The sequence below is a fragment of the Puccinia triticina genome, chromosome 11A (genome assembly GCF_026914185.1).
Source record: "Puccinia triticina chromosome 11A, complete sequence".
In the NCBI taxonomy this organism is placed as follows: domain Eukaryota; kingdom Fungi; phylum Basidiomycota; class Pucciniomycetes; order Pucciniales; family Pucciniaceae; genus Puccinia; species Puccinia triticina.
Window position 1 is genome coordinate 927,050 of NC_070568.1, and position 16,508 is coordinate 943,557.

The following is a 16,508-nucleotide window of genomic DNA, read 5'->3' on the forward strand; positions in this document are numbered from 1 at the left end:
TACCTCAAGAATCCTCTATAGCCACACCTTTCCATAAGAGTCCACACTCTTATATCTTTTTCTTGTTCCCAGAGAGGCAGCCCATTAAAGCACCATTCCCTCTCCAGCTCTATTCATCCCAAGAGTAGTTCCACAGCGGCCGAGTTGGATGACGCCTCTGATTACGACAAGGCTCGTCAAGTCGTGCGTTTCGTCGATAACGGCAAGACTCGGCACATTCTCGAGACGCTGGATGGACACAACCCGCCGGACTGGCCGAAGCTGAAGGCTGCAATGCTGAGTTATTGGGCGGATGTGGACACGGCAGTCTACACAGAGCTCGACATCGCTGGGCTAGTAGAGACATGGGCGAAGAAAGGTGGAGTCTCCTCGGTATCCGATTACCATTCGTTTTGTAAGGATTGGGATCCGATTCAATCTTACCTTGTCTCGAAAGGCCACGTCGAGTCGGAAGAGGAACTTAAAAAACAGTACTATCAGGCTTTCTCTGCCGGGTTTCAAGGTCGAATCAGGGACCAGATGATCAAAGACAACACTCTGGTGACAACGGTCGACAACCAAGCGCGGCTCCCAGCTTTCAAGATAGTTCGTAGCGCAGTCGACACGGTCATGAAGGGTCAGATATCCCTTTTGTTTGAGGATACGAGATCGTCCGCCCCGGTTTCGTCGCCCTTCCAGGAGGCGAACAAAATCATGAAGAAGATGGGGACGGACAAGCGTCCAGCGCCGGCAACGGCAGACTCAAAGCCTGAAACCTCTGTGGACGAAATAACGAAGATGTTTAAAGCCTTCGAACAGTACATGAAGCAGGGCGGCGGAAAATCGGGACCGTCGGCTGAGAGAGGTCCAATGATCTGTTACTATTGTCACCGGGAAAATCACGGAACTTTGCGGTGCGCCGAGCTGCAAAAAGATCAGGAAGCGGGTCTCGTTGAGAAGAAGGGAAACAACTTTTTCTTGCCTAATGGGGCACTCATCCCGTTTGACCGAAGTCGCCCGATTCGCCACGTAGTGGCCTCGTTTCCATCCAATCAAGCGTCAAGTTCTCGGGCTCAGTCTCCTGGGCCTCGTCTGTCATCTCACTCGGCCTCCGTGGAGTTTAAGGCCAGCTGTGGTTCTTTAGAGCAATGGTACCCCCCGGCGGTTTCATCTCAATCGTTCTCGGGTGGGTACGACTCGGAGGCGGCTGGCAGGAAGAGGCATGAGGAGCCCAGGCCTTACAAAGCTCCTTTGGCTCCGTCATCCCAAGCTAAACGGCCGCTTCGCAAGCCAGCAGTCGCTCCGGGCGGTCCTACAGAGCCCGATGTGGTGGACGAGCAGGAACTCTTCGAGCGGATTATGAAAGATCCCGATCCTCAGCCCTCTCCGCCTAAGGATTCGCCAGCCAGGCCAGCCACGCCGCCTAAGGGTGTGGGACCGCAGCCGAAGGTCCGCTTCGAGCGGGACGTCTCACGGGACCACCCCGACGCAGTGGATGGCTTCGTCAAGAAGATCTTCGAGCTTCCGGTCACGACGACAGTGGCGGAAATCTGCTCAGTCTCTCCGGCGGTATTGGATGGCGTTAAAAAGTGGGTCTCGCGGCGTCGTGTGGAGGTAGGCCCAGAGGATTTGAAGGTGCACTTGGGCACTTTGGCGGAGGGCCGCGAGTTTAGAGAAACCTCGCCGGACCCCTGTCTCTATTCCTGCCCGCTCGGTTATCTGGCTTGCTTGATCGGAGCAGGGGAGAACGCCGCGTCTCCGTTGATCGACTCAGGATTGCAGCTCAACATCATATCGGACGCCATGGCCAATCGGTTTAACCTCACACCTTGGGTCAACTTCAGCTCCGCAGTCTATGGTATCAACAACCAGGCTTGCGAGCTGATCGGAGTCGCTGAGGACGTCCCTGTTTGGGTGGGTAAGAGTATCGTGGGCACCTGTCACTTTTGGATTACCCGTCAGGACAGCCCCTTTATTCTAGGTCGTCCATTCTTGATGGACTTCGAAGCGACTCTTTTGTTCTCTCCCACGGCAGGGGAACGGATCATCTTGCCCGACCCCGAAGGTCGGAACATCGAGTTGTTGCTCTGCCCTATTGAAAAGGGTCGATGGGAGCGGGAATTTCCGGCACACAGTCGTAAAGCGGTGTTGACTCACTGCGGGCGCATCTTGGAGCTGCCCGAGGGAGCGGAGGATCCGTCTTTTTTATAAGGGGAGTTGGTCCATCAGCTGACAGGTTTAATTTAGGGCCTCGCACTCGGTCAGCGGACTCAACTCAACCCTCAGAGGTTCACGGTAGCGTTTTCTTTTCTTCCTTGGTTCAGTCTTCTCCGTTCTCGTCTGTCCAAAACATCAAAACTCAAAAACAGCAGCAAAACCAAAAACCATCAAAAAAATTCGTGTCTTCAGTCTTTCAGTCTCCGTTTCCCTCTCTCTCAGAATCATTCTCGCTCGATCCTTCAAAGAGGATTCGGCCGCTTCGCGCGGCTAGCTCGGAAACGGACTCGCATCAGGGGTATTCGGCGGGGGCACCAACTACAAAAGTAAGTCCCCTCCGTGGTATGCATCTCCGGGTAGCTACTACCGTCAATTCGAAAACATTACCTTGTGCCACGCACGTGAGCGACCCGCCGGACCTTCGTTTGTTTCCCAGTCCAGGCAACTCCCTCTCTCTTTTGCCTCGTCTCCGCAACGAGGCTAAACTAGCCCCCGACTCTCGTCTCCGCAATGAGAATAAACTAAATTCATCCCTCGGCAGTCTCCGCGAAGAGAATAAACTACTCCCCCTCCGTGAAGAGGCTAAACTATTTACGTCTTGTGACGGCCTCCGCAATGAGGTTAAACTTCCAAGCCTCTGCGACGAGGATAAACTAAAGATCCTCCGCAATGAGGTGAAACTAGGTACTTATTGGTTGGAATGCGAGGGTGGTGAGTTGGATTTTGGTGTTCCACGGAGGTCGGGAGATGTAGAAGTAAGTTCCTCCCATAGTTGCACCTCCGAGGGTCTCTCTGCACGTCGTAAAAACCCTACTCTAGCCACACTCGTGAGCCGCAAATCTCCTTTTGGTTTTTCGTTCTCAGAGAAAGCGGTGTTTGAAAATGGCGCGGAGCATCGGACTTGGCGTTTACTCGAGTATGGCCTCAATCACGGCGCGCAGTCAGCTCTTGTGGATGCGTGGAGGGAAGGCTCTTTTCTGTCCTTTGCCGCCAAATACAAGCCTGTGGCTCGGAAAGTCAAGCCGGTGAATTGACCCATGCCGCAAAACCTAAATCCTCCGCTTCAGCGCCCTCCTTTGTCTTGCGATCCGTACCAGGAACTGCCTCGCTCGTTGGCGGGACCTTTTGTTCCCAAAGGAAGAGTTACGGCGGAGCGGCTCTCTGTCGTCAATTTCGGGCCCAAGGGTTGGTTGTACCCGGACAAGCTGAACCTCATCAAGAATGTTCTTGCGGAGCGCAATATGGCCATTGCTTTCACCAAAGGGGAGCGAGGGTTGCTGAAGGAGTCTTACGGGCTCCCGTACATCATTCCGGTTATCGAGCACGAGCCTTGGCAGAAGCGCAAGATCCCCATCCCGGCCGCGAAGCTCGACGAGTATACCAAGCTGATTCAAGAGCGAGTCAAGACCGGCCTATATGAGCAATCGACATCTTCTTACTCAAGCCCGGTATTCTGCATCCTCAAGAGCAATGGCAAACTGCGCATCGTCCACGATCTTCAACCATTGAACAAGGTTACCGTTAAGGACGCCGGTGTTCCCCCGGCTACCGAAGAGTTTGTAGAGTCTTTTTCTGGTCGGGCATGCTACGGGCTTGGCGACATCATGGGCGGCTACGACGAGCGCGCGCTGGACCCTATTTCTCGCCCTCTCACGACCTTTGACACCCCTCTCGGCCGATTCCAGCTCACACGTCTCCCTCAAGGAGCCACCAACTCTGTTGCCGTCTACCAGGCGCAGATGTTGTGGATTTTGCAGGAAGAGATCCCCGATCACGCGGGTATCTTCATCGACGATGGGGGCATAAAAGGCCCCGCCTCTGACTACGACAACGAGTTGCTCTTTTGGCATCCCGGCATCCGGCGGTTCATTTGGGAATACGCCGAGACATTGGAGCGAATTCTGTTCCGAATCGAGGAGTCAGGCTTGACGGTGTCCGCATCAAAACTGGCCGCCTGTGTCCCCGCGCTGGAGATAGTCGGACATGTAGTGTGTAAGGAGGGTTGGAGGATGGCGAAGAGTAAGGTCAATAAGATACTCTCGTGGCCAACTCCGAAAGACGCGACGGAGGTGCGCGGGTTCTTGGGGGTGGTAGTGTATGTCTGCCTTTTCATCCCGTCCTTGTCCCAAATCTGTCTACCGCTTCGACGTCTGACGCGTAAAGACGCGGATTTTGTTTGGACTGCGGACTGCAAGGAGGCTTTCGAGACCTTGAAGACAATAGTGGGAAAGGATATTGTGTTGGCGAAGATCGACTACGGGCCAGAAGCAGGGTTGATTAAGCTTGCCGTGGATTCGAGTTCTCATGCTGCGGGAGCCGTGCTCACACAGGCGGATTCGGAGGGCCGGGATCGACCTGCCTTGTATGAATCTCTTCTGTTTTCGGACGTGGAGTCGCGCTATTCTCAACCCAAGCTGGAGCTCTGCGGGGTGGCTAGGATACTAAAAAAGCTACAGACGGTCCTGTGGGGTCAGCACTTCGAGCTCCAGGTCGATGCGCAGTCACTCATTCAAATGATTGACGCGCCGAGTTTGCCGAACGCGCCCATGACCCGTTGGGTCGCCTTCATCCAGCTTTTTGCCTTCTACATCGTCCATCGGCCCGGCAAGGCGTTCACATTGCCCGATAGTCTCTCTAGGCGCCCTCAAGGGGACGCGGACTCAGATCCACCTCTTTCTGACTTTGACAAAGACACGCCGCACGTTCGACCTCGGCAAGCGTATTCAGTCGGCTCCGACCAGTCTTATGACGGGTATCAGGAAGGTTTCTGGCGGGAGCTGGAACAGTATCTCATGACGTTGGTTCGCCCGCCCGGCTTGAGCGCTAAGGAGTTTCAGGCGCTCAAGCGCAAATCCTCAGGTTTTTTTGTGCAGGCAAAACGGCTCATGAAACAATCCAGTCCGCTACCTCAGATTGTTGTTACCCTGTCTAGCAAGCAAGAGGAGATTTTGGAGAAACTACACAAGGATCTTGGCCACCGTGGCGTCGCAGAGACCTATCGCCGGATTGCGGATTGATTTTGGTGGCCGGGACTTAAACAGGCAGTCGCGCGTTGGTGTCAAAGCTGCGAAGCCTGTCAGAAGAGAGACGTACGGCGGCCTCTGGAGCCGCGTTACCCGACTGGAGAAGAAACCGTGTTCGGACGAGTATCAATGGACGCCGTTCACATCAAAGCGGGAGGTGCCAAGTATTTGATCATTGCTCGAGACGACTTTTCCGGTTGGGTGGAAGCGAAGTTTCTCAATAATCTCACCTCCGAGGCGGTCGCAGCTTTCCTCCAGGAAAACTGGACTATGCGCTACGGCCTGGCGCGCTCTTACTCAACAGATGGTGGCTCCGAATTCGGCGGGGCTCTAGCGGATATGCTGCGATCATTGCCGGGCCAGTATCAAGTCTCTACGCCCTACTACCCCGAAGGGCAGGGTATGGTTGAGCGGGGACACGGCCCTCTGAAAGCGGCGCTAATCAAGTTGGCGGGCGAGTCGGGCAAGAACTGTCGGAAGTTTCTGCCCTTGGTTTTGTTTGCCGATCGAATCTAAACTAAGCGCACGACGGGTTATTCCCCGTATGAGCTTGTTTTCGGACAGCGCGCGGCCTTGCCGATTGATTTGGACATCGAGTCCTACCTCGGCGTCGACTGGGAAGAAGTCCGCGACACGGTGGATCTGTTGGTGGCGCGGTCTAAGCAGCTAGAGAGAAGTGAAGAAACTCCGGCGGTTGCGTACGAGCGCATGATGAAGGCGCGCGGTGAATCGGTACGCTACTGGGAAGACAAAAACTCAAGTCGATTCCGTGTTCCGCTCTCTGCGGGCGACCTTGTTCTGGCCTACAACCGATCCCTGGAAGTTCAGTGGGGGCAGCTATTTGCTCACAAATGGAACGGCCCCTACCGAGTCGTCAAGCAGATTCAAGGAGGGTCTTATGTTCTGTCTGAGCTCAAGCGCCGGTTTGCGGCGGATCAGGTCAAGCGGTACTTTCCGCGTGGGGGCATTGCTGACCAGAAGTAAGTCCCCCTCCTTAGTATGCACCTTAGGGTTTCTCTGCACTTTTTGTAAGCATTACGTTGCCACTTTGTGAGCCGCCTGCGGGACCTTTGTTTGGGAGTTTTCTTTTCAGGTTTTTTTTTCTTTTCTTTCTTTGGCCTCGTGGAACATCGAAGGAGTCTGGGGACAGACTCCAAGTGGTGGGTGGATGTGGTGGCCTCTCCCGTGGCCAGCTAGTCAGGATCATCGCCGCTGCCGGGATTGTCATCAAGAGTCCAGTTTCAGTTTCAGTCCTCAAGTCTCAATAAACATCAAGATCCTCAAGACCCTCAAAAATTCATCCTCCCCCCATCTGTCCTCATCTTTCACCTCTCTTTTCCATACTCCTTCCTCCCCCTCTCCTTTTTCCTTCTCCCATCTTTCCATCCCCTTTTCTTCTCAGTCCCCATCACCTTTCAGTTTTCTTGGTCCTAACACAGCGCCTGCTGTGGGTTTATTTCTTTGTTTTGTGCTGGTTCTCTGCCTTCTGTTTTGGTTCCTTCTGTTTTGTTCTGAGTGTTTCTGCCTCCTCTTTCCTCTTTTCCTTCTTCTTTCCTTTGGTTCTTCTTCTTCTGTCTCCTCTCACTTTCATTTCCTTGTTTCTTTGTCTTGTGTTCTCTGTTTCCTGTTTCTCTTGTTTGTTGTGTGTGTGTGCGCGCGGAGCGCGCGGAGGATGTGATGAAATGTATGTGACATGTCACCCTGAGTCCAAGTTCAGCTCAAACTTGGATGATGGGTGGCTATGGCATTCTGATCCCCAGAATACGGACCATCACAGAGCTTATAGATCATATCTTCAGAGTTTCAACTTACGGGCTCCGTCCGCCGATCGTCCTTTCATCCAGGATTCCAGATCCCCGTTCCTTCCCCTCTTTAAGATCACTTCTCATCCCATCAACCACAAAAACAACCGCCGCCGAGGATCCAAAACCCCGGCGAACCTCTCAAAACCACCCAACCAAGAAGCTATCCCAGATCCCCCCCCCATTTCAGCGCTCAATCCTCACGGACCACCCACCTCGAGGGCAGCCTAAACAGCAACCCATCCCCTCACACGACTGCCTCCGCTTGTACGGACAGGAGTCCCTCAGCGGCCATAAAGACCTAAAAACCACTGTAGTGCAGCATAGTGGGCGCTTTTTTGAGCCCTGTGCACATAGTGTTAGCATAGGTTGGGCAGAATTGCGCTAACACTACACTAAAAGCTAGCTGAATTCAGCTATGTTACACCACAATAATGCTATGGTTAGCATGGCTGGCCTACTGTTGCACTGTTAGATATTTAGCCCACCAAATCCTGTTCCCCTGGAGCTAAAATCCCTCACCCACAGGTTAAAAAGGAGGCCTCTTGCCAGCCATTTGTTCCCCATGATGGCAGTCCCCCCATCACACCATATCACTCCACATCACACTCAATTATATAATACCTACAATTTCATATTACTACCCTTAAACGTGCCGTGAAAGTTTAACACATTTTTCCTGTCATCAATATAACAAGTGCCTAATGCCAGTACCCTGTCTTTGTTTCCAGTCCTGGTTGAAGCATAGTGATCTCACACCCTTCACACCTTGAATGAGCCAAAAGAAAAGAAAAAAAGCAAACACTCTTGAAATTAATAACAAATACCTCACCCAACCTCAGTTCAATTACCCCTCTTCACATCTTCATCACCAACACTCATTAACACTCTATACATCATGTTGGAAGTCAAAATTACCCTCTTAAGAGGAGCACTTTTGTACACTCACCAAAGATCAAAATGAATATTCATATTTTTTTTCGGACTTACTTTGCGCACTGCAGAAAACTCTTCGCGCACTGTGGGGGTCGTCGTCTCGACGTCCAGCCCCCAGTGCGCGCTTCTGCCACAGCTCTTTGCGCACTGCATTTTCCGCCAAAAAAACGGCTTGCATTTCTTGAGATATTTTTTGATGAATCAATAGAATGGCTTTTTATGATCCCCCTAAAAAATAATCAAGTCATTTAGGGGTCTCCTTGAGCCTAGAGAAAATTGACATGAAAAAATCATATTTTAACGCAGCAGGGACCTGTAATACCGCTTCCTGTGCCCCAGTAGCCCCAAAAATTTCACAGTATCATGGTACATGTGCAAATTCATGACCTGATAATTTTCAGAATTTTCACCAGCTTTCCTTTAGCCCAAATAGGTATTGCGTTTATTATTTTGCATATATGTATAACTTTTTTGTTACACACAACAAAGGCACAAAATTTTGAGAGCACAGAGAAACATGCTTCAAATTAATTCCCTGAAATTCCTAGCAATAGTGTGTCATTATAAAATGAGATATAAGGGGTGCGCAGCAGGCTTAGTAGGAAAATTACTGCTAACTGTATAGCTTTTTTGTTACACACCCAAACAGTCCCAAAATTTCATAAATGTTTTCATTTTGGATATTCTCCGCGCCATAAATTTCTTGGCAATAGTGTGTCATGATAACATGAGATATAAGGGGTGCGCGGTGGGCTTAGTAGGAAAATGGCGGCTACATGTATATATTTTTTGTTACACGCTGAAACAGTCTGAAATTTTCAGGAATGTTTCAATTTTGCATATTCTCCGCGCCATAAAGCTCTTAGAAATAGTGTGTCATTAAAACATGAGATAAGTTAGCAGTCATTTTCCAACTAAGCCCGCCGCACTACATCTCATGTTATCAGGACACACTATTGCCAAGAAATTTATGGCGCGGAGAATATCCACAATGAAAACATTTATGAAATTTTGGGACTGTTTGGGTGTGTAACAAAAAAGCTATACAGTTAGCAGTAATTTTCCTACTAAGCCTGCTGCGCACCCCTTATATCTCATTTTATAATGACACACTATTGCTAGGAATTTCAGGGAATTAATTTGAAGCATATTTCTCTGTGCTCTCAAAATTTTGTACCTTTGTTGTGTGTAACAAAAAAGTTATACATATACGCAAAATAATAAACACAATACCTATTTGGGCTAAAGGAAAGCTGGTGAAAATTCTGAAAATTATCAGGTCATGAATTTGCACATGTACCATGATACTGTGAAATTTTTGGGGCTACTGGGGCACAGGAAGCGGTATTACAGGTCCCTGCTGCGTTAAAATATGATTTTTTCATGTCAATTTTCTCTAGGCTCAAGGAGACCCCTAAATGACTTGATTATTTTTTAGGGGGATCATAAAAAGCCATTCTATTGATTCATCAAAAAATATCTCAAGAAATGCAAGCCGTTTTTTTGGCGGAAAATGCAGTGCGCAAAGAGCTGTGGCAGAAGCGCGCACTGGGGGCTGGACGTCGAGACGACGACCCCCACAGTGCGCGAAGAGTTTTCTGCAGTGCGCAAAGTAAGTCCGTTTGTTTTTTGTAAACCTGTGACAAGCATCCTTCATGAGTACAAACACAAGAAGCATTGTGATACTGTGTCAAACAGTGACACAAGCTTCATCATTCCAAATCCAAACCAAGTGATCTTTGATCACTAAACTCTTGTTTAGTTCATAACTCTGATTTCATCAGACCAGTCAGAAAAGAAGCTAATTGCTTTTCACCTTTCACATATCAAACCACAAAACTGAGAAAAAATCAAAAGACCAAAGCAGCCAACTAACTGCAACTGGATTGTTGTGGAACTCCGTGTGAGAATTCCAGCTCAGGGGAGCGGGGCCATTCTCATAAATTGAGAAAGGTGCTGCAAACCAAACCAGCTGCAGAAAATGGTAAGCAAACGCAAACCACTTCTGCAGTCCAAATCAGAAGCAGCGGGAGTTGTGAAACTAAAATCATCTTTTGATTTTTACAGTTCCAACAAACGTGAGCAGTCAGATTAGGCTCAAGGAAAATCCTGGCCCACGATCACTCATAGAGAGAATCACAGTTAGCGCCAAAGGTAAGCGACTGCAGAGAACTCAAGAGATGATAAGATAGACACTAACGTGCTATTATTCTTTAGGCAAAACTGTTGAGAACAATCAGACAGATAAACCCAATACCGCTCAAAGAGACGGTGAAACCATTGGTGAGTATTGTGTCCTCAGCCTCGTTGAGCAATAAAAAAAGACAGTAGCTGATGCAACAATGTTCTGTAATCAGACAGTGTTGCATCACTCCTAAGTCGTTTCGCGGAAGCTACATGAGGGAATTCCTAGGTCAAAAGACCAAATCACGTAAGGAGAGAAAAAAGGCGCAACCAAGAACTTATTGAAGAATAATGTTTTACTTTAAATAAGATTGAGTGGCGCATCAAACTCAACCTTGTTCCTTAAAAGTCAAACTCTCAAATTCTCTTTATTTCTCAGTAGAGAGCGGCCCTTGTTCCTGCTCTTAGGTAGTTCTCTTTCTAGTTAGAATCTTTGTTTCTCATCAGTCTCAATAGTCTCAAAGTCTCAAAGAAGTTGTAGTACAAATCTGATAAAGAAATCTATCTTAGTTCTTTGGAGTTTTTCACTCCGGACAGTGCTGGGCCGTTGGCAGTTACTGGAAGGGAATGTGTGCTGATGCTCTGCCTTTGCAGTGGTCCGGAAAAGAGAGATGAGGAATCAAGATAGCAGAAGTTGGAGGTATTTTTTGACAGACAACGGGGGTTAGATTCCCGTTGGTGGTAGTTTTGTTGCATAAGAATGGGGTCCAGCAAAAAAGGGCCGGAAGATGTGATCTTAAGAGGATTCAGAAAGGAATTGAGGCCGCTGAGAGACTCAGAAAGCTCAGGAGCTGCGGGGCAGGATCAATAAAGTTAGAATCTGGATAGTTGAATCTTGATGAGTGATCTGAGAAGGTTCAGACAAATTCCCATACCACCTCATCATCTGAGTTTGGCATGAACTCAGACTCTGGGACTGTGACATGCTGCGGGACAGGTCATCATACACCCGCACGCCTCTGCGCGCACAATAACAACAACAAGAAGAAACAAAGAACAAAACCAAGGCGAAAAACAACAAAACTACACAAAACCAACCCATCACCTGCAACCCATCCAACGCGCACATATAAGAAAAGAAAAAAAGCAAACACGCAAAGAAAAATAAAAGGAAAAAAAAAAACACAGCCAGACAGAACCACAACCACACTGACGCGCCGCCGTGCGCGGTGAAAGAAGTCCTGAAACTTCTTGAGTCCTGCGGATGTGCTGCGTTGATTGATCTTGAGGAAGCACGTGTTGACTTCTTGATGACTGAGATTTGAATCTTTCTCCTTGCGCCAAGCCGCGCGCTGAATCCTGTAACCTTGGAAAAGCCTACGTGCCAAGAGCGCCACGGAAGAGATCTCCACATCATAAGTAGTTCATCGCTCTTTGCTTTCAGGCTGAGGAGAGGTTTCTTAACATCTCTTTCTTAAAAACAGCTCAACAAGTCTTGTGAACCGTATTAGCTTGCCAATTATTGCTAATTGCAAAATCAGTTCAGATTTGAACTTTACTCGATTCTAGTCAAACAACTACCATCATCAAGTAAAGTCTTTCTGCTTTAAACAAACTCACTGATAAGAAACCAACTCAGAATAAATTTGCTGAAAAAAAAAAACAATGAATTATTTAGGCCCTGTTTGGCAGCGTGATTATTACGCAATAAATAATCTTGCCATGTCCCCCTACATTGTGTAAGACACTACTTTTCTGTCTGATCTTTTGGAAGTAAACTGCCAAGCCTTATGAGGGTTTACTTCCAAAAGATTATTCTAAAAAGACATATTTTACCATATGTAATGTAGCATGTTTCCTATTATTACGCTGTGTAACATGACACTGCCAAACAGGGCCTTATTAGAAAAGAAATGGATTGCTATTTGATCTCTTTCTCTTGATTACTACCTCATTTTATGATGATTGTAATTGCTTTATAATAAAACATTTATAAGAAATAAATACTTCTGTTTTTATCAATCTTACACATAACAGATATCAATCACACAACTTGATTCTGAACCCACCAATCCTATCACACATTCAAAACTTACCCAGCTTAGCTTGCTGGGTCTTGTTATCAGGTAGTTAGAAGGGTAGAGCTTGCAGCTCCAGGCACCATCCCCTTCTCCATTCAGAAAAAGAGTTTCACAGCCGCTTTTGAGTCTTGAGCCAGTGATAGCAGCAACTTGTAAATTTGGCCACGTGTCTGAGATCATGACTGTTCCCATGGGTTGGTATCAGTGCATAGTGAGAGCATGGAATTTGGCTACCTAAGGGCCAAAAGACCAAATTGCCTTGGCCCAATCTTCCAATTTCAAAAAGTGAATTTGAAACTTTGTCTTGTAAGTTGTAGAAGGATGTATCAGAAGTTTCTCATGGTGCTATATCTTTGTGTGGTTGAATCTATCAATAACAAGTGGATTGCAGTGCATAAAATGTGAGGCTTGAGTCAATCTATTTCAAAAACAAACTAATGGACATAAAAAAAACCCCTAACTGGGGGTCCAGCCTTATAAGCCTAAACCAAAGGCTTGCTGGTGTGTGATGAGGTAGTTTCTGAGGTGTACTTCAATGGAATTGTTTTTTTTCTAGATTTGCCCGCTATTCTAAGAAACTTGGGAAGTTACATAGATGTAACATAACTTCCCACTGTTACCATATAGCCCTAACATGTTATCTGGTAACAAGAGCCTTCAAACCTTAAGGTAACCTAACAGAGGGAGATTTCCCCCCTTCAAAAAACATCGGGACAATTCACACAGATAACACTTACTACTGTGTTATCTGAGGAAGAAATGGCTCACACAGGAGAAAATTCCCATATTGTTATCTGTAGATTATCCCCCTGAAGCTGTGGGGGATAGTGTATATAAGCAAGCTGAATAAATGAGTGGAAAGGGAAGAAGAAAAGCTAGCAGAAGGCTTGCTGCTTATATTGTCCACTGCTCCCCCATTGTTTCTCTCAGACATAGCCAATAGCTATTGATCAGCCCAAGTTGGACGGTTTCGAGTGCCCCGGCCAGTGGGCATGTATGTGGAGTGCTGGGATTGGGATGAGTTGTTTTGTTCCCAGGCGGAAGCGAGGGAAGCGCGCATCCTCGGGCTTACCCTCCCACCACACGCTGCCACAGTGCCATGTCCGCCTTCTCGATCCCCTTCGGCTCGCTCATCCCCTCCAGACCACCACCACCACCACCACCCCCACCCCCGCCGCCACAGACACAGAACGAGCACGACCCACGCAGCTCCCTCGCCTCGGGACATGCGCCTTCGATCCTCTCCAAGTCAGCCAGCAGCATGATCGGATCAGCACCCTTCCCATCCACCCCCTCCAGCCCATCCCTCGCCCCCGCATCCCTGCCCCCCCAGCCCAACCCAACAACGATCGTCCGCAGAGGATTCGCAAAGCTCAAGGAGGACGGCCTGCGCTCGTGGATATGGTCCCAGCGATGGCTCATCCTCAGAGAACAGACACTCACCTTCCACAAGAACGAGGTGTGTGTGTGTGTGTGTGTGGTTCACAAACAAGCAGAACAGCCAGAACACTAACAACACACTATCCCCCCACCAGACCACCTCAACCGCAGCCGCACTCATCTTCCTCAAGGAAATCACCAACGTCACCCGCACCGATCTCAGGCCGTACTGCCTCGAGGTCGAGACCAAGGACAAGACCTACAACCTCGCCCTCAAGAACGATGAGGAGCTCTACGGATGGATGGACGACATCTACTCCCGCTCGCCGCTCATGGGCGTCTCCAACCCAACCAACTTTGTCCACCAGGTCCACGTCGGCTTCGATGCCGTCTCCGGCGCATTCACCGGCCTGCCCGAGCAGTGGACCCGCCTCCTCACCAGCAGCGCGATCACCAAGGAGGACTACGCCAAGAACCCCCAGGCCGTCCTCGACGTCCTCGAGTTCTACACCGACATCCAGAAGCGCGAGAACGACGAGTATCCCATCGGCCCCGGCCACCAGCACCAGCAGTCCATCGACACCTCCAAACTCGACCACTACCACCACCAGCACCACCACCACCACCACCACCAGCACTCCGAATCCTCCATCCACAACTCTCCCAACATCCAAAACTCCTCCTCCTCCCAGTCCGGCGGCTACCCATCCTATGCCTCCCGAAACGCCCCCTCCCCCGCCACCCAGCACGCCGAGTCCTTCTCGGCCGGCAACCATCCCGACCCCAGCCAGTCCTCCTCCTCCTCCTCCCCCTCCTCCACCTTCCCACGGATCAACAACCCCAACCCCTCCTCCTCCCAGACCCGGCCCAACCTGGTCCCCCAACGAGTCGCACCCGTCGCGCCCTCGGCCGCCCCCGGCTCCGGCGGGCTCAAGCCCCTCAGCCTCTCCTCCTCCGCCTCCCCCCGCCCGCTCGTCCAGCCGAGCAAGGAGAGCGCCAAGCCCCTCGGGCCTCCCAAGACCCTCCAGGGGCCCAAGCCGCTCACCCTCGGCCAGCCCCGGACCACCAACGGCACCCCCGTCCCAGGGGGGACCGCCAAGCCCTCAGGCTCCGCGGCCCCCAACAAGCCCGCCGCCGGCACAACCACCCAACAGGAGCAGCAGCCCGCTCAGGCGCCCATCAAGGCCCTCCAGACCGTCAAGAAGCAGGAGGCCAAGCAGAACGAACGCCGGATCTCGAGCCTCACCGAGGCCCAGATCATGGCCAAACTGCGCACCGTCGTCTCCCCACAAGACCCCAACCAGATCTACGCCAAGATCAAGAAGGTCGGCCAGGGGGCCTCCGGGTCGGTGTACGTGGCCAAGACGCTCTCGAACGGGGCGAAGGTGGCGATCAAGCAGATGGACCTCAAGGTCCAGCCCCGCAAAGAACTCATCGTCAACGAGATCCTCGTCATGAAGGAGTCCCAGCACCCCAACATCGTCAACTTCCTCGACTCCTTCATCGTCCGCGATGACGAGCTTTGGGTCGTCATGGAGTTCATGGAGGGCGGCGCTCTGACGGACGTGATCGATAATAACACGATGGAGGAGGACCAGATCGCTAGTATCTGCTTCGAGGTCCGTCTTTCCCTCCGATCACTTTCAACTATCTGTTTTGATTTTTTTTTATTGATATCAGTAGCTGCCCCTTTGTGTATGTAGAGCTGTAAGGGATTGCAACATTTGCATAACCAGAGCATCATCCATCGAGACATCAAGTCGGACAACGTGCTATTAGATGCGCAAGGCCATGTAAAGATCAGTGGGTACCGATTCCCACAAGCTTCGCCGGCGGCCCGATTCTGAGGATTTTTTTTTTTTTTTGTGTAGCCGATTTCGGGTTCTGTGCGAAGCTGACGGACCAGAAGTCGAAGCGGGCGACGATGGTCGGCACGCCGTATTGGATGGCGCCCGAGGTGGTGAAGCAGAAGGAGTACGGGGCCAAGGTGGACATCTGGTCGCTCGGGATCATGGCCATCGAGATGATCGAGAACGAGCCGCCTTACTTGGACGAGGAGCCGCTCAAGGCGCTCTACCTCATCGCCACCAACGGTCCGTCTCCCCCTTTCTTCCTAGGCGTCAGTGTGCTGATGTCTCTCTGTGTGTCCCGGGGGTTGTTTGACAGGCACGCCGACGCTCAAGAAGCCCGAACGACTCAGCAAGGAGCTCAAGAACTTCCTGGCCGTCTGTTTGTGTGTGGACGTGAAGAGCCGGGCGACGGCCGACGAGCTCATCCAGGTCAGCCCCCCCTCCCTCTATCTAAGCCCTCTTCTTTCAACACGCTGACGTGTCGGGGTGGTGTAGCACGAGTTCTTGAAGAAGAGCTGCACGCTCGCCGGGCTCGCGCCCCTCCTCAAGTTCAAAACCTCCGTCAGATGATCGGCCCCTCCCCACACCCGCCCTCGTCTTCCCCGCGCCCCGCTAGAGCCTCCGCCCTCCGCTTTCTTCGATACTCTTATTACGTCCCACCCTAGTTTTTCCCTCTCTTTCTCGTTTTGTTGGGCATCACAATAATCAAGTCTCTCTTTCCCTCTTTCTCGCTAAAATCCTCACGTGTGTGTGTGTGTTTATGTGTGTGTGTGTGTGTGTGCTTTGTACTCCCCGGTCGCGTTCCTCCCTAGAAGTTCTGTTGTTTTGTATATACATCTACATAAATATAAGCACGTCCTGTTTGTGTGTGGATGTGGATGTGCCTATACGTAGTGGCTATCTATGAAGTTCAAGTAGTCGTTTATTAGGTCTCTCTTCTTTCTCTTTGTTGCCTTGCTCCTTTCCTCTTTCCTCTTTTTTCTTTGTGTGGTGACTCCCTCTCCCTCTCTTCTATTGACTATTATTATCATGCAATCCTCAACGTCAGCCAACCATCATCTCTCACTGCACATACACGAACACCTGAAGTGTTTCTTTTGTCCACAACACCCCAGC

General features: G+C 50.3%; 1 protein-coding gene across 1 annotated transcript; it reads left to right on the top strand.

The window, feature by feature from the left end:
* Positions 1 to 13,563: 13,563 nt before the first annotated feature.
* Positions 13,564 to 15,962, top strand: PtA15_11A94 (uncharacterized protein; the record flags this gene model as incomplete). Its single annotated transcript, XM_053161670.1, has 6 exons — positions 13,564 to 13,566; positions 13,698 to 15,161; positions 15,246 to 15,345; positions 15,414 to 15,635; positions 15,709 to 15,821; positions 15,888 to 15,962. 6 exons carry the CDS (start codon positions 13,564 to 13,566, stop codon positions 15,960 to 15,962), a joined length of 1,977 nt encoding a protein of 658 aa, XP_053024961.1.
* Positions 15,963 to 16,508: the final 546 nt, after the last annotated feature.